The 19,086-nt window shown below is 44.7% G+C and overlaps 1 protein-coding gene across 1 annotated transcript in view; it reads left to right on the top strand.

Annotated features, from left to right (window-relative positions):
* Positions 1-19,086, top strand: part of LOC124613832 (titin homolog) — a 1,109,199-nt gene that overhangs the window by 783,972 nt on the left and 306,141 nt on the right. The window contains exon 23 of the mRNA XM_047142555.1: positions 13,250-13,406. Coding sequence (XP_046998511.1) covers positions 13,250-13,406 — 157 coding nt within the window. The remainder of the gene's footprint in view (positions 1-13,249; positions 13,407-19,086) is intronic.

The raw sequence follows: 19,086 nt of genomic DNA on the forward strand, positions 1-19,086 counted from the left end.
ATGGCCGGACGCGGGATTGAACCGTCGTCCTCCCGAATGCGATGCCATTATTCATCTGCTTAATGCTTAGCTTCAGTTATCGAAGTTTTTTCTGAAATTTCATTTATTTCTTCATAGTATCGTCACCGCATTATCTGCACCAGCTCTAATTTGAGTGTCATGGATTTATCCTTCCGTTATTACCAAAAACGTTCTCCACGAACAACTTTCTTTTTTTAATCGTTACGACAAGTTATTCTGTAACTCTATTTCTCTTAGCAGTACCTCAGTTGTCTTCCTTTCTGTTCTCCAAGTTCTGATCAGTACCTTCAGAAACCTTTTTATTGCTTTAAGAATTTTTTGAGAGATTAATTCCGTAATGATTAAGCAACTTAGTCAAGACGTGCTCATTGCTAAACTGTACATCGGAGACTAATATTCCTCTAATACTTGTAGAGCATCTGTTCTCATATGCAGTGACTGTACGTAGGTATTAGATATACACTCCTGGAAATTGAAATAAGAACATCGTGAATTCATTGTCCCAGGAAGGGGAAACTTTATTGACACATTCCTGGGGTCAGATACATCACATGATCACACTGACAGAACCACAGGCACATAGACACAGGCAACAGAGCATGCACAATGTCGGCACTAGTACAGTGTATATCCACCTTTCGCAGCAATGCAGGCTGCTATTCTCCCATGGAGACGATCGTAGAGATGCTGGATGTAGTCCTGTGGAACGGCTTGCCATGCCATTTCCACCTGGCGCCTCAGTTGGACCAGCGTTCGTGCTGGACGTGCAGACCGCGTGAGACGACGCTTCATCCAGTCCCAAACATGCTCAATGGGGGACAGATCCGGAGATCTTGCTGGCCAGGGTAGTTGACTTACACCTTCTAGAGCACGTTGGGTGGCACGGGATACATGCGGACGTGCATTGTCCTGTTGGAACAGCAAGTTCCCTTGCCAGTCTAGGAATGGTAGAACGATGGGTTCGATGACGGTTTGGATGTACCGTGCACTATTCAGTGTCCCCTCGATGATCACCAGTGGTGTACGGCCAGTGTAGGAGAGCGCTCCCCACACCATGATGCCGGGTGTTGGCCCTGTGTGCCTCGGTCGTATGCAGTCCTGATTGTGGCGCTCACCTGCACGGCGCCAAACACGCATACGACCATCATTGGCACCAAGGCAGAAGCGACTCTCATCGCTGAAGACGACACGTCTCCATTCGTCCCTCCATTCACGCCTGTCGCGACACCACTGGAGGTGGGCTGCACGATGTTGGGGCGTGAGCGGAAGACGGCCTAACGGTGTGCGGGACCGTAGCCCAGCTTCATGGAGACGGTTGCGAATGGTCCTCGCCGATACCCCAGGAGCAACAGTGTCCCTAATTTGCTGGGAAGTGGCGGTGCGGTCCCCTACGGCACTGCGTAGGATCCTACGGTCTTGGCGTGCATCCGTGCGTCGCTGCGGTCCGGTCCCAGGTCGACGGGCACGTGCACCTTCCGCCGACCACTGGCGACAACATCGATGTACTGTGGAGACCTCACGCCCCACGTGTTGAGCAATTCGGCGGTACGTCCACCCGGCCTCCCGCATGCCCACTATACGCCCTCGCTCAAAGTCCGTCAACTGCACATACGGTTTACGTCCACGCTGTCGCGGCATGCTACAAGTGTTAAAGACTGCGATGGAGCTCCGTATGCCACGGCAAACTGGCTGACACTGACGGCGGCGGTGCACAAATGCTGCGCAGATAGCGCCATTCGACGGCCAACACCGCGGTTCCTGGTGTGTCCGCTGTGCCGTGCGTGTGATCATTGCTTGTACAGCCCTCTCGCAGTGTCCGGAGCAAGTATGGTGGGTCTGACACACCGGTGTCAATGTGTTCTTTTTTCCATTTCCAGGAGTGTAGTTGAACACTTAATTTTACGCAACATTCTAAATACAGAGCCTGCTAGGGAAGATTTGCCGTTTGGCCCCATATGTTTAACTTATTCAGGATAATTTGCACTGCGCTTAAGGTATGTGAGATTTATACTAATGGAAGGACCGTTTATACTTTAAGAGTCCCACACTCTTTTATGTCATAGTATGGCAAACTGTGATTCTCAGTGCAGCTGTGGTCGAGCTATTCTAGGCGCTTCAGTCCGGAACCGCGTTGTTGCGACGATCACACGTTCGAATCCAGCCTCGGGCATGGATATGCGTGATGTCCTTAGGTTAGTTGGGTTTAAGTAGTTCTAAGTTCTAGGGGACTGATGACCTCAGATGTTAAGTCCCATAGTGCTCAGAGCCATTTGAACCAAACTCTCAGTAGCTGAATTTTGTTCATAGGCGTGATATTCAAATGGTTCAAATGGCTCTAAGCACTATGGGACTTAACATCTGAAGTCATCCGTCCCCTAGACTTAGAACTACTTAAACCCAAGGACATCACACACATCCATGCCCGAGGTAGGATTCGAACCTGATACCTCAGCAGCAGCGCGGTTCCGGACTGAAGAGCCTAGAACCGCTCGGCCACAGCGGCCGGCTTGGGCATGATGCCCAAGTAACAAAAATCATGTAAGGGTGTAAATAGTGATCCTGAAAGCCCGCATTAAAAGCTAATATATGTTAAGCAGACAAATAAAATGTTACGTGATCAAAGATTATTCAGAGGTCACTTTTGCGCTGTGGAGCTACATAGGGATAACTGACACTTTGTTGCCATGGATTTGGAGGCACGTTCGGAAAGCCATTCTACCATTGTCTTAACCTAAATAATTGTCACATACCCAAAGAAAATCATCCACAGAATATTTTCAAATACTCACATCAAAGATAGCTTTGCTTTACCGAGGTTCCGGAACCTGTAAAGAAAATTGGAATAGAGATCAACATAAACATCATTCCGCCCTTTTCATTGTTCATGAAAACCACACATTGCACGTTGTACCAACATACTGCGATACCTTCAGAGGTGGTGGTCCATATTGCTGTACACACCGGTATCTCTAATACCCAGTAGCACGTCCTCTTGCATTGATGCATGCCTGTATTCGTCGTGGTATACAGTCCACAAGTTCATCAAGGCACTGTTGGTCCAGATTGTCCCACTCCTCAACGGCGATTCGGCGTAGATCCCTCAGAGTGGTTGGTGGGTGACGTCGTCCATAAACAGGTTTTTTCAATCTATCCCAATCATGTTAGATGGGGTTCATGTGTGGAGAACATGATGGCCACTCTAGTCGAGCGATGTCTTTACGATGAAGGAAGTCATTCACAAGATGTGCACGATGGGGGCGCAAATTGCCTCGGCTATATGCTACCGATACGGTTGTACTATCGGTCGGAGGATGGCATTCACTTATCGTACTGCCGTTACGGCGCCTTCCATGACCACCAGCGGTGTACGTCGGTCCTACATAATGCCACCCCAAAACAACAAGGTACCTCCACGTTGCTGCACTCGCTGGACAGGGTGTCTAAGGCGTTCAGCCTGACCGGTTTGCCACCAAACACGTCTCCGACGATTGTCTGGTTGAAGGCACACGCGACGCTCATCGGTGAAGAGATGTTGTTGGACCCATCTGTACCTCGCTGCATGGTGTCGTGGTTGCAAAGATGGACCTCACCATGGACGTCGAGAGTAAAGTTGCGCATCATCCAGACTACTGCGCACAGTTTGAGTCGTGAGTTGGCTGAACGAAAAGCATTATTCAACATGGTGGCGTTGCTGTCAGGGTTCCTCCGAGCCATAATCCGTAGGTAGCGGTCATCCACTGCAGTAGTAGCTCTGGGGCGGCCTGAACGAGGCGTGTCATCGACAGTTCCTGTCTCTCTGTATCGCCTCCTTGTCCGAACAACATCGCTTTGGTTCACTCCGAGACGTCTGGACACTTCCCTTGTTGAGAGCCCTTTCTGGCTCAAAGTAACAATGCGGACGCGATCGAACAGCGGTATTGACCGTCTAGGCATGGTAGAACTACAGACAACACGAGCTGTGTACCTCCTTCCTGGTGGAATGACTGGAACTGATCGGCTGTCGAACCCCCTCAGTCTAATAGGCGCTGCTGATACATGGTTGTTTACATCTTTGGGCGGGTTTAGTGACATCTCTTAACAGTCAAATTGACTGTCTCTGTGAAACAATATCCAAAGTCAACGTCTATTTTCAGGAGTTCTGGGAACCGAGTGACGCAAAACTTTTTTTGTGTGTGTACTCCAGATGTTTTCGCAGCTTCATGAAAACTTGCTGTTTGCTGTCAAAACTGTAGGCTGGCTCCATAAACAACTGAATTATAGTTTGTACCAACATACAACTTGAAGACGTTCTATTAGCAGGGGTTATTGATGTACACATTGTCTTTAATATAGCCCCACAAAATGGAGTCGCAAGTGTTCAGATTCGGAGAATCGAGGCCTCTGGAGACCCTAAGGCCACCATGCGGTCGTCAAAGTGCTCCTCCAGGACATCAGAAACTATTCTGCTTTTATGAGGTCGAACTCCGTCTTGCGTTAAGCACATCTTGACAAAATCAGGGTCAACTTCGATAATGGGGATGAAATTATCTTCCATAATCTTCCAGAACCTTCACGTGTCGTTCGGTAGTCACTGTGCCATCAAGGAATATCGCACCGATTATTCCATGACTGTACACTGCACATCACACAGTCACCCATTGAAGGTGAAGAGCCTTCCCGATCGCGAAATGCGGATTCTCAGACCCCCCCCCCCCCCCCCCCCCAAATGCGCCAATTTTGCTTACTGACGGACCCATCCAAATTAGGGTGGGCTCTTTCGTTAAACCAAACCATATTAATTCCCATCATGTCCCGCGGCCAACCGTGAAGTTTGAAGATCCTAATGCAAACCGTTCAGAATTTATGACGAGTCTCATGTAGTTCAATAATTGTCACCTTGTATGTATGCAGATGTTCTATGAAATATCTTTCAGTCAGAACGTTTGATAACGTACATCCCGTTGACACGGCTGATAAAATTATAGTTAAAAACGGATAATAAATTTTACACAGCAATGGTGGCATCATTCGCCCAGTATTTTTAGTTGCGCAAAGCTGGAATACTTGGATATTTACTGTTCTGTCGTTACCGTGCCGTTGCTTATGGGAAAACACCTGCCGTGTTACTCGGCGGCAACCCGCTTACCTTCTGCGCGCGAGAGGTTGTCGCTTTCAAGGCGAAATACAATGTCGCCGCGTGCCATTTTCACAGTAAAGCCGCTAACACATGTAAACGTCGTATCAGTACCTTTAGATTACATCAAAAGAATACGAAAGGCTCTTTCAAATGGCAACTGTATTTCAGGCAGGACAATATTATCGGTGTGGTGAAAATTTAAATTATGTCGTAAGGAATACCGAGTTTCGGTAAACAGCGCAGATTCAGAATTATGTCCACAATGGTATTGGTGTCGTGACACCGCACTTCCGCCTTAAACCTCGCAAGGCTAATGTTGATTGCTCACTGATAGGCAACAAAACATATGAGGCTCTACATGCATGTTTTTGCTTAGCAAAAGAGGTTTCGTTGCAACCACAAGTAGGAACTGAAGGAGTCGTAGAAGAAAGTGTTAGCCCACAAGATCGTGTTTTGGGTTAATACATGTTATAAGTTTCATTAAATTTAAAGGCAAAATTATAAATACAATAAGGTAATACGATTTATATAGCAGGCAGTGCTTCCCAGCGGTACGTGGGGAACTTCTTCTTAGTTGATCTGCTTCATTCGAAAACACAACTGATTACGCAATCATACCAATCCGTACCAAGCTGAAGGGTGGCACTTTATTCCATCGACGCCTTCAGTTATTAGTAGAGACATTTACCCTATGCGCAAGACGTATTCAGGTACTCAATGGTAACACTGTCATACTAAAAAGCAAGAAATCAGAGCTCAAATTCCCGTCTGGGACACGTTTGTAATATCTCGTAGAGGTAGAAACTAAATTGCTCTGTGTGTAACAACAGATGGGCTTTCTATAGCAGCGATCGAACGTTTCGAAGCAGTTTTTTGTGGAGGAAAAGTCAGTGTTAGAAAAATGTTTCTCTTGCCTTATGTCAGAGTAAAAGATAGCTAGGTACTTACAGCCCAGCGAGAGAACAGTTTTATGTTCACGTTCAGAACATTTATGATTCTGGTAAAATCTATTATTCCTTTCCTACCAGATTTCATCCTCCTCTTTGTCCACTCTTGGTTCGTAGCTTCTCCTTTGTTGCGTAAACGACTTACCGTCATCGTTAGCACGTCTATTCGCTCACATTTCACATGCAAACGCCAGTAGGAAGTCGAATTGATACCTTGCCACGACCGCGTGAATATTTATGGGCACTGGTTGCCAGTCCCTCTTAGTCGCATACGACATCCTCACAGCGAACAGTAACGAGAAGCAGAAAACAGACGTACCCTTTGAATACCATTAATTTGATACTGAATTAGAGCAGTGTCACACTTTGAGAGGACGAAATTTACTACGTCGACCGTCTATTTATGAAACAAATGCGCAGTACAGCCCAAGAAGCATTCTACAGTAGAGTCAGTAGTTGATTTCACTACCCTGTATGACAGTCGTTAATTGTTTGCCGGGTACGGTTTTACAGGAATATTCTATATAAATCTAATGAAAAGGGTTGTAGCACTTCGTCTTAACAAGAATAAACAAGGCATAATTACAGAATAATTTTCGAGTACTAATATTTGCTGTTTCTGAAAGAACTGGTATAATAAAAGATAAGTTTAGTTTCAAAAGACAACTTCAGCGTCATATTGACTGAAAATACTAAAGCTTCTGTACACGTGTATCCAAATACAAAGGGGAGTGATCAAAACCGTGGTGACAAGTTGATGCAGGTCGCTGTTGCAGGTTTTCCTTAACGCTGTATTCGTAACAGACTGAGGTCATAAGAGTCTGTGCGCCCCCATTTGTTGAGTACGGAAACTGACGGCTCGAGGACGGCCAGACTTTCGGTGGCTGTCTGTCATGCGAGCGTCTTCACGGTTTGTTGTTTGCAATGCAGCTTCATTGTCTATGTTTCACAACATCCGTTATAATACCAATAGCATTAGGAGCTATAGTACGTTATCCCTTGTAATTTGTAAATGTTCTTAAATTTATTTAATTTGTTGTATCTTGAGCTTTCGCCAATGTGATTTCCCTGATTCATAATCGTATAATTCTCCTTCCCGTGTATCCGAAAACGGTTGCTCAACAACTAAAACCGGTTATGTAACTCCTCCTTTATATTTCCCTGAAGAAAAGTAAATTTACAGTGATCGGAAGAAATCTCACATACGGATTCTTCCGTTAGTTGCATGTTTAAGGCCGAATAACAATTCTTGTTTGTTTCTGTCGGCCTGCTACAGTACCGTGGCGCCGATATTCCGGGGTGTTCCGGGACTTCTGATGCATTTTCATAACCGATTATCCAATAATGAAGGAAACTCTGTCGCGATTCCTAGGAACAGATTCTCTAACCCAAACCTAAGTTAATATTGCGTAAATTCTATTTTTTATGCATGACATGTTTATAACAATACCACAACACTGCTGACTGCTTGCTGATTCTGTAGATACCATACAATTATTCTGAAATTGTATATTAGGATTCCTATGAGAAATATATTTTTCTAATGTTCGAAACAGTTCAATTTATCAAGCCACAGTTTGCTGAGGCTGCATAATAACTAAAGACTGTAATTGGATAATAGGTTTCACAGGGGCCTATACCCTTGGCTGATTCAAAAATTGTGTCACGTATTAACGAAATAAGTTATAAAGCAATATCGAAATTCAGGTCAGCGACTGTTTGCAAAAGTAATGTTCATTTTACTAAAGGCAGAGAACAAAACGTCGCGTCCTACACATATAACTGTAACACAGATGCATCACGCGAATTAATATTTCATTCAGAGAGATCCAGCTTCTGTTGTTAGTACAACTGAAGCGGATCCCTCTAAATTAATTATCATGCCTCTGAGTTTCGGATGTCCTACATATCAAATTAATAACAATATTAATCATAATATTAAATTCTTCATAACTTCGGAAAATTACATATATAAGACCAGTTTTGGAATCAGCACGAAGATGAGACCTTCTACACATCGTTTCACAGTTGTTTCTTTTAATTTGCTAAGATGGCAAATGTGTTGTGGAAATGACAGTTGACTCAAGTATGGTTGCACCCACATTAATATATACTACGATTAATTTAATATACAAAGGAAAAAACGTTTCTGAATTAAAACTAAAATAAATTTAAAAAATGCTAGTCATTAGGCAGCTCATTTCACTGTGAACTACACATTTACGCTTTGTTTCTGTGACCTCACATGCCTTAAATTGTTGAGGAGAGACGTGTGTATATATACTCGTATTACGAGAGTCGGGAAAAGCCAGTTCAGACTGAGTGATGCTGAGGTAGCTCGAAGACACCGAAACCTCCAGATGTCAGTGGAGTATCAACCAAAACTCCGATTCAGTTCGTACTACGTTCTGTCGTCCAGCAGAACTGACGTAAACGTTAATTAAAAGTAACGCCAGAACTAAGGAGTACATCAAAAGCATAAACGTGACTACCAAATGTTCCTTCGGTGGCGAAGTTGGTAGAGCGTTGGATCCTCGTACGAAACCCCAAAGACGACAACTATTTCTACTGAAACACGTGAAAGTGGGACAACGTATTTATGACATGTAAAAGGGCTGTTCCGAATTTACAACAATGTTCTCTTGGCAGTTTGCTTTCGCTTCGTTTCTTTGAAAGTAGTAAATCTGTAGAGTACATTTGAAGTTTCGCAGAATATACAATCAGAACAGAAAAATGAATCAACAATTCCATCATACGTATGGAAGTAATAGTAATAATAATAAAATTTAATAATAAACAAAATAATAAGATCAATAATAAATGGATTGAGTAGCTCAGTAATTGCTGCTGCCGGTCCCAAGCCCGGTTGAAGGAGGAGGGGAAAAGCCAAAAACACCAAAAGGCACCTGCAAAACTCCAGCAATGTATCCGCTGCCGTACGGACTAACAACCCGTACGATGAGAGTGAATTCAATCGACAATCAGCCACTCACCTCGTGCAGACGCCCACCAGCTGAATATGGAAACACAAGCAACAAAGCAACTACCTCAGGCACTAACTCAGAAGAGCGAAGGCGAACCTGGTCATTCGGATTATGGGGGAGCAGGACATCATGCAGGGAAGAGGCGGATCTTCCCAAAACTCCTCAAACCAAAGCGGAAGCAATTCATTGCTACACTGAACGTACAAACACTGACTAAAACAGGAAAACTCAAGATACTGACAGAGACTTGTGATAGATTTGGGATTCGTACGCTTGCAGTATAAGAAACACATTTTCGTGATTCTGATTGATTCCGGTGGCTATCAAGTCTACGAGGGAAAGTCTGCAATCAAACTAAAAAATAGTGACATAAGTGTGTTTGGAACGACATTCTTCGTGCATAACAGTATCCAGGACTCCGTGGTACCCTCTGAACGCCTCTCTCTACTCACAGTTAAATGTGCCAATAAGGCCTATACACTGATAAACGCACATACTCCAGTCAATAACGATACTGACAAAAGCAAAGTGGAGAAGTTCTGGTCACGACTCGAGCGTGTACTCACCAATATCCCTCAACACCATGTCAAAGTCCTGTTGGGAGATTTCAATGCGCAAATAGGTAGAGAACACGTACACAGAAATATAATTGAGAATTTTTCAGCACGCAAAAAGACGAACACCAATCTCTTAATCAACATATATGGGATAGCCAACGTCCAAATAATTCCACTCATCTTAAGAAACCACCAGGGAAAATGACTGCATGGAAATCTCCAAACAACCACATTGGGGAATATAAGTACTTCAAGCACTTGGGTGAAATGGACAGCAACACTGGTAACGAAAAAGTAGCTCACAGCACACGAGCAGAAAAATTACGTAAGGCTTATATAATGACCTGAACACATACAATAAGAAATCGCTATCCACCCAAACCAAACTTCACCACTGTCATAAAGTCACTCTTCCAGAAGCGCTCTGCACAACTGAAACATCATAATTAACCATCAACATCAAGGACATTGAGAAAATGGAAAGGCAAATACTCGGGAAAATATTTCGACCCAAATTCAAGATGGTATTTGGATGCGCAAAAGCTCTGAAGAACTGTACTCAAGCGCTAAACGTTTCACGTTAGTTGCACGGATAAGACGATTGAAATTCTACGGACATTTAGCAAGAAAGGACGGCTCTAGAATGACCAAGAAAATCTTTCTTGTCATCAAAGGAACTCGCCAAACCAGCGCACGGTGGCAAACAGAAACCCAAAGTGACCTCACGGAACCCAGTATTGACCCACTAGAATCCACATGGACTGCGTACAGACAGAAAATAAGTTCACAATCACACCAGACGGAAAAGAATCTGAAATTGAAAAATGCATGGACACAAGAAAGAAGACAGGCCTATAGTGAAAGGACGAGGAAGTTTTGAGAAGAAAAGAAAAACAATAAAGCGAAGAAGACCAGTGCTAATTAATGGTTCCGCGTGCTCCTTAGAGGACGAAACGAATAAGTAATAATAAACAGATACGTTCAACTAACGGAGAGAAACCAGACTGCAGCAAGAACATCGCTACAAACTCGGAAAAGTCCTTTTACATATCAGGAAAATGTTCTCCCATATGCCAGTTTCAAGTGTAAATAGTTAAAAAAAATGTCATCGGTGTTATTTGAACGCTCTACCTTTTTGTACACGCGAGATCTACGACAAAATTACTCACAGATACGCTTTTCTTGTGCTACACAGCTCTGGTGACACTTTCAGTTACCGTTTACGCATCTTGTACTGGACGACAGCACACAGCACGGACTAAACTGGAGTTCTGGTTGGCACGCTATCGACACACAACGTTTGGCTCCGATCTGAGTGTCTGACATCTGGAGCTCTGGCTGTGAGACGCCCAGTATGTTACTTTTGTGAATGACTTTCCAAAATGAGTTGGAAGCAGTGGCAAACTTGGCCAATGGCTGATGTTACTGTAAATTTGAATTGTGAACTGTATCCACATAACAAATGTTATTCTATAGGCACATGTTTTGACTTATTAGTTGGTACCAACTTAATTAATCGTTTGTTATAAATGAAATCCGCAAGTTGACTCTGTGGCGTCAGTTGAGTGTCGGGTCAGGATTTAATTTTTTTGTTGACTTGGATGAACAAAACGCCACAGACTGCAGGGACGTACTTGGAAGACTGAAGATAAAATCATAATTTTGACAACATAGTCCACGGAGAGCGGCGACCTGATTCTATATATATTAGCCGGTTTCGCCTTATGTACAAGCCATCTTCAAAATTTTTTGGCGCCGGAGGGTAGGAACAGCAAGGTTACAAACTGTACTGTTACATATGGTTTTAAAATAAAATACAGAAAAATTACAGTCAGTACTATTGTGTATGGTGTTAAAAATAGAGAAAGGTTACAGCGTTTACCCTAATGGCTGGTGGTGGCGGCTCCTCCGACTTTTCGTGATACCCACGATCATACACTGACTGATGGCTGTGGAGCCACGGGTCAAATAGTGTGCATTTCGCGCCGACTACGTATTAAGTCATCACCAGCCAAGAGCTGTGTGCAATTCGCACAGTAAGTTCGCGTAGCCCACGTACAGGTACATAAGGTGTTAAAATGTTACCAACCATAAGGCAAGTGGTCATTTATGTTAAAATAAAATAAACGGACTTACAAAACAACAGAATCAGCTGCCATAGAGATAAACGCTATAACCTTTCTCTATTTCTAACGGCTTATACAGTAGTACTCCAGAATGAAATTTTCACTCTGCAGCGGAGTGTGCGCTGATGTGAAACTTCGTGGCAGATTAAAACTGTGTGCCGGACAGAGACTCGAACTCGGGACCTTTGCCTTTCGCGGGCAAGTGCTCTACCATCTGAGCTACCCAAGCACGACTCACGCCCCGTCCTCAGAGCTTTACTTCTGCGAGTACCTCGTCTCCTACCTTCCAAACTTTACAGAAGCTCTCCTGCGAACCTTGCAGAACTAGCACTCCTGAAAGAAAGGATATTACAGAGGTACGGGCAGAAGTAAAGCTGAGAGGACGGGGCGTGAATCGTGCTTGAGTAGCTCAGTAGGTAGAGCACTTGCCCGCGAAACGCAAAGGTCCTGAGTCCGTGTCTCTGTCCGGCACGCAGATTTAATCTGCCAGGAAGTTTTACAATAGTACTGTCTGTAATTTTTACTACAGCTTTTCTTATGTTACTTTAAGACCATATGTAATGGTACATTTTGTAACTTTGCTCTTCCTACTCTTGCAGGGCCAAAAAAAAAATTCTGAAGATGCCTTGTAGATAAGCCGAAACCGGTTAACAAAGAAATATTGTTCCGATCTCGACTGTTCATTTTTAAGTAAAGATATAACTAAGTACCTTTGAGAGGTAATGACTAAAACATTGTGACTAGTTTGGTCAGTACGTGTGCAGTAAGCGCGCTATGGCACTGAATCTTAAAACGTCCCCTTAGAAAAATTAGTGAATTACTGTGCTGATAAACCTCTTACGTTATTTGATTTTCAAACAGCTGAGCAGAACTGAACGTACTCAGACATTTCGCTCTTTACCTGTTCTGATCAACACTAAACTGACACACAATATTTTTAGCGCAACGCAATCTGACTTTCAAAAATCCCTACAAAAGAATGGCCCTGACTAGCAATAACCTATACATTTCATGAATCACTTACCTCACAAAAATCTTCGTTACTCGAACTACTGCAATACAGCGAGCGCCAATACTGTCAGCTAGATAAAAGATTCAAACTACTGATAGGCATAGTTAGCAAATGAAAGATTTTGATAGAGAACAAACAATGTGTTTACCTTAATACTGTTCAAAAGTCATAATATATATATATCAGTTTATGACATACAGTCTTACAAATTTACTGTCTCTGATGGACACACGTCCAGATCATCCGTTCTCAAAACTCCGCCATCTCTCTCCCGACATCCACGACTGCTGGCGGCTCACCTCCAACTGCGCAACGCTACGCGCTGTTAACAGTCAACTGCCCAACACTACAATAGCCAACAACAATGCCAACCAGCCACAGACTGCACACAGCACAGCCAGTGAATTTCATACAGAGCGCTACTTGGCGTTACCAATAAAATCCTAAACAGCCTACTTACAGTCTTTCTCGTTGCCTCCTGGGCAGCTGATCCCGCTGGGCGGCGACTTCGTGGCGGAGGTGGAGGGCGAGACGGCGCGGCTGAGCATCGCGCACGTCTTCCCCGAGGACGAGGGCCAGTACACGTGCGTCGCTTCCAACGCGCTCGGCTCCGCGCGGACCTCCGCGTGTCTGCTCGTCGACGGTGAGTTGCCTCTTCCCTCCTCCCACACGCAGCGCGCTCCTGCCTCCACAGGCGTCTCGTCCACCACGAGTGGCCAGAGGTAGCGGCGAGCCACAGGATGCGACTTCAGTGGTGGTCTTCAGTCCTGAGACTGGTCTGATGCAGCTCTCCATGCTACTCTATCTTGTGCAAGCTTCTTCATCTCCCAGTACCTACTGCAACCTACATCCTTCTGAATCTGCTTAGTATATTCATCTCTTGGTCTCCCTCTACGATTTTTACCCTCCACGCTGCCCTCCAATACTACACTCCTGGAAATTGAAATAAGAACACCGTGAATTCATTGTCCCAGGAAGGGGAAACTTTATTGACACATTCCTGGGGTCAGATACATCACATGATCACACTCACAGAACCACAGGCACATAGACACAGGCAACAGAGCATGCACAATGTCGGCACTAGTACAGTGTATATCCACCTTTCGCAGCAATGCAGGCTACTATTCTCCCATGGAGACGATCGTAGAGATGCTGGATGTAGTCCTGTGGAACGGCTTGCCATGCCATTTCCACCTGGCGCCTCAGTTGGACCAGCGTTCGTGCTGGACGTGGAGACCGCGTGAGACGACGCTTCATCCAGTCCCAAACATGCTCAATGGGGGACAGATCCGGAGATCTTGCTGGCCAGGGTAGTTGACTTACACCTTCTAGAGCACGTTGGGTGGCACGGGATACATGCGGACGTGCATTGTCCTGTTGGAACAGCAAGTTCCCTTACCGGTCTAGGAATGGTAGAACGATGGGTTCGATGACGGTTTGGATGTACCGTGCACTATTCAGTGTCCCCTCGACGATCACCAGTGGTGTACGGCCAGTGTAGGAGAGCGCTCCCCACACCATGATGCCAGGTGTTGGCCCTGTGTGCCTCGGTCGTATGCAGTCCTGATTGTGGCGCTCACCTGCACGGCGCCAAACACGCATACGACCATCATTGGCACCAAGGCAGAAGCGACTCTCATCGCTGAAGACGACACGTCTCCATTCGTCCCTCCATTCACGCCTGTCGCGACACCACTGGAGGCGGGCTGCACGATGTTGGGGCGTGAGCGGAAGACGGCCTAACGGTGTGCGGGACCGTAGCCCAGCTTCATGGAGACGGTTGCGAATGGTCCTCGCCGATACCCCAGGAGCAACAGTGTCCCTAATTTGCTGGGAAGTGGCGGTGCGGTCCCCTACGGCACTGCGTAGGATCCTACGGTCTTGGCGTGCATCCGTGCGTCGCTGCGGTCCGGTCCCAGGTCGACGGGCACGTGCACCTTCCGCCGACCACTGGCGACAACATCGATGTACTGTGGAGACCTCACGCCCCACGTGTTGAGCAATTCGGCGGTACGTCCACCCGGCCTCCCGCATGCCCACTATACGCCCTCGCTCAAAGTCCGTCAACTGCACATACGGTTCACGTCCACGCTGTCGCGGCATGCTACCAGTGTTAAAGACTGCGATGGAGCTCCGTATGCCACGGCAAACTGGCTGACACTGACGGCGGCGGTGCACAAATGCTGCGCAGATAGCGCCATTCGACGGCCAACACCGCGGTTCCTGGTGTGTCCGCTGTGCCGTGCGTGTGATCATTGCTTGTACAGCCCTCTCGCAGTGTCCGGAGCAAGTATGGTGGGTCTGACACACCGGTGTCAATGTGTTCTTTTTTCCATTTCCAGGAGTGTAAATTGGTGATCCCTTGATGCCTCAGAATATGTCCTACCAACCGGTCCCTTCTTCTTGTCAAGTTGTGCCACAAACTCCTCTTCTCCCCAATCCTATTCAATACCTCCTCATTAGTTACGTGACCTACCCATCTAATCTTCAGCATTCTGCTGTAGCACCACATTTCAAAGGCTTCTATTCTCTTCTTGTCCAAACTATTTATCGTCCATGTTTCACTTCCATACATGGCTACACTCCATACAAATACTTTCAGAAACGACTTCCTGACATTTAAATCTATACTCGATGTTAACAAATTTCTCTTCTTCAGAAACGCTTTCCTTGCCATTGCCATCCGGTCCCCAGCGCCAGCGCGCCTTATCAGTCCCGATTGCGCAACCGGAAGCTGAATTTTCCAGCAACACGGGCCTAGTAATACTAGGGCCCGTGTCGCGCGGCTGCCTCGCTCAGCGGCTAAGTCCGCTTCAAGGTCACCCGCCTTAAGCGGCTACGTACATTAACTGCACACAGCCATGGAAATAACCCACTCACCTCCTCAGGGGTCGTAACCCCTGCAACCCACAGAAGAGAAAGATGCTTCAGTAGCTGGTTCATTTAGAAAAGGATAGGATCTTTATTAACAATGGTAATACAGAGTAACATCTCCTTGTACAATAATAGCTTTAGCAAATGGACCATCTATCTTGACCCAAACATGTACTCTCTCATTGGCATTAACCTTTCTCCTGTTCTTTGTATAAAGAGAAAAAGGCTTGCCATCAGTAACGACACATGTACCGTAATCTCTGTTAGGTACAACACCAGTTGCTATGGTGCGATAAGCAATTATGTCATGGTCATAATAAGATTCTAGTCCTTGCAAAGCAGTGTCACCACCTCTCACAACGGCAATAGTCAACCAACCATTACCACTAACAACTTCGTTAGTAGTACATGTGAAGTTAATTTTTGCTCCAACGAAAAAAAGTAGGTCCTGTGAGAAGTTCTTGTTGTGAAACATTGTTTGGAATCATCTTGAAACTGTCTATTGTTTTATAAACAGTCATCGCCGGCCGCGGTGGTCTCGCGGTTCTAGGCGCGCAGTCCGGAATCGCGCGACTGCTACGGTCGCAGGTTCGAATCCTGCCTCGGGCATGGGTGTGTGTGATGTCCTTAGGTTAGTTAGGTTTAAGTAGTTCTAAGTTCTAGGGGACTTATGACCTAAGATGTTGAGTCCCATAGTGCTCAGAGCCATTTGAACCATATAAACAGTCATCCTGCTCCTCTTTGAATATCTTCTGACCGGATGTCAGTTCTTCAGTAGAAGAAAAAAAACGCACTTTCGCGATCCCCCCACCCTCAAAAAAAAAAAAAAAAAAAAAAAAAAAAAAAAGAGACTGCAGTAACTCTTCAAAGTACGGACTGATTAAAAAGTATGCTACAGACCAATTTTATAATAACCTAGACACATCTTATCGAAAATTTTCCATCCCTTACTAATGCTGAGCAGTATAAACTGCACCCTTAGATTAGTAATGTTTATTGCATTTATTGTTTTATCTTGTTTTCCCACATTTTGTGCCTTCCCATTCCCAAAACCTGGTGCTGTTGTAATTCATGCTACGTCCTGTGGACAGTCAGCGTTCCGCCACGGTTGACTTTATTGGCTGCCCCATATCAGAGTGACGCTAGTGCTCAGCACATCTTCCCTGTGCCGTCACGATGGTCTGACCCACGTGAACTTTCTCGCACTGGCGAGGGTAGCCGTGGATTCCAGGTTTCCAAAGACCTACGTCGTCCTTAGCAGGGTGACGGTTATTGAACTATGTTAAAACAACGTAAATCAGTTAAAACACACTTCATTCAATATGTAAACGTCACTACAGATATTCGGATTTAGGTTATGACATGTTCGATGTGCCTGCCATCATTGGCGAAGATGTGGCGCAGACGAATCGCGAAATTCTGCATGACCCGCTGAAGTGTCGGAACATCGATGCCGTCGTTGACCTTCCGAATGGCTGTTTCCAGCTCAGCAATGGTTATTGCTGTACACCTTAATATCACCCAGCAAAAAGGAGTCGCATGTGTTCAGATCCGGAGAATATGGCGGACAATCGATGCCCGTGCCTGTGGCCTCTGGGTAGCCCAGAGCTATAATGCAGTCCCGAGAGTGCTCTTCAAGGACATCAGACACTTTCCTACTTCGATGGGGTCGAGCTCCGTCTTGCATGAACGACATCTTGTCGAAATCAGGGCTACTTTGGGTAATGGGCATGAAATCACCTTCCAAAACATTCACGTATCTTTCGGTAGTCACCGTGCCATCAAGGAATATCGTACCTATTATTCCGTGACTGAAAATTACACACCACACAGTCACCTGTTGAGGGTGAAGAGAGTTCTCGATCGCGAAATGCAGATTCTCAGTCCCCCAAATACGCCAGTTTTGTTCATTGACTAACCCATTCAAATGAAAGTGGGTTTCGTCGCTAAACCAAACCATACTAATTGCCATCATGCCCCGCGGCCAACCGCCCAATTTGAACGTCCTAAAGGAAATCGTTCAGAAGCTATGGCGATTTTATTTCACGTAGTTCAGTAACTGTTACCCTGTATATGTGGTGATGGTTCTGGAGACCTACCAGAGACACTGTTGACCTCTTGTGTAATCTCGCATATGCTGTGACACATCTGCCTTGCACTGATTACCATCCCACGTTCAAATTCGGTTACCTCCCGAAGTGCTGCTATCTTTACTACACACCTGTCTGGGCCGGCCGAAGTAGCCGTGCGGTTAAAGGCCGCAAGACCGCTACGGTCGCAGGTTCGAATCCTGCCTCGGGCATGGATGTTTGTGATGTCCTTAGGTTAGTTAGGTTTAACTAGTTCTAAGTTCTAGGGGACTAATGACCTCAGAAGTTGAGTCCCATAGTGCTCAGAGCCATTTGAACCATTTGAACACCTGTCTGGTACAGGCTGCGATATTGCGTCTGCAGTCGCGCCATACGGCGCAACATTCGGTCGTCGTGCATGTCAGCACCAGTGACTTTTGGCCACTCAGTATATTTACTTCTGGCGACTCGTGTGTGTCTGTGTGTGTTGTGTGTGTGTGTGTGTTGTGTGTGTGTGTGTGTGTGAAACAGAGAGAGAGAGAGAGAGAGAGAGAGACAGTATGTGTCTAATATAGTCTAATATAGTCTTCTAGTTTTTATGATATATTAATATTGTTTTTCTGTTTTTGTAATCTACTGCCCCAAAAGGAATAGATCATGAATAATCTTCATCTATCAGAATATTTCTGTAATTTCATTTGTGTTGGGGATAATTTTGGTATCATTTATGATTAACAGTCTGCAAGATAAAATTGCATTGCTATATGTTAAAATTTATATCGTTTTATTATTCACATGTAATTTGAAACCTCATTTTCAATGTCACATAGAGGAATCTAGTTATGTTCAGTCTACAGGCACATACATAGCCTCCACATTCAGGAATTGCATGTGAGAGAATCAGACACTTATTTCCTTTTACTCTAAGTATAATCATATTATTTTTATTAATTATATTAACTTTGATATTCACTTATTTTTAAAAATTGATGATTTGTATGTTATCTCATACTTTAATTTAATTTTTTTTTAATTCTGAATAGAGGAATCCTATTATGTTTATACATAGCTACTGAATACAACCTGTATCTAAGATTGTCTATGCAAGTTATTTTAATATGTGAAATTCTAATATCACAATCTTACATAGATAAATCTAGCCCACTTCAAATTTTGGGGATATGTTTAAATTGTACTTTAAAATAGCATCAGCGAGAACTCGGTTCTCTGTAGACACCTTATAATTTAGAATTCTTTTTCTTTGTTTTCTTTCGTGTATATTTCTTTTTTATATCTTTTATGTTTCATTTTATATTTAAATAATTATATTAGTTTTTATCAATTAGTTTGCAGATAAACGTCACTCACTGTATTAAT

This window comes from Schistocerca americana, chromosome 4 (assembly GCF_021461395.2).
Source record: "Schistocerca americana isolate TAMUIC-IGC-003095 chromosome 4, iqSchAmer2.1, whole genome shotgun sequence".
Classification (NCBI taxonomy): Eukaryota; Metazoa; Arthropoda; class Insecta; order Orthoptera; family Acrididae; genus Schistocerca; species Schistocerca americana.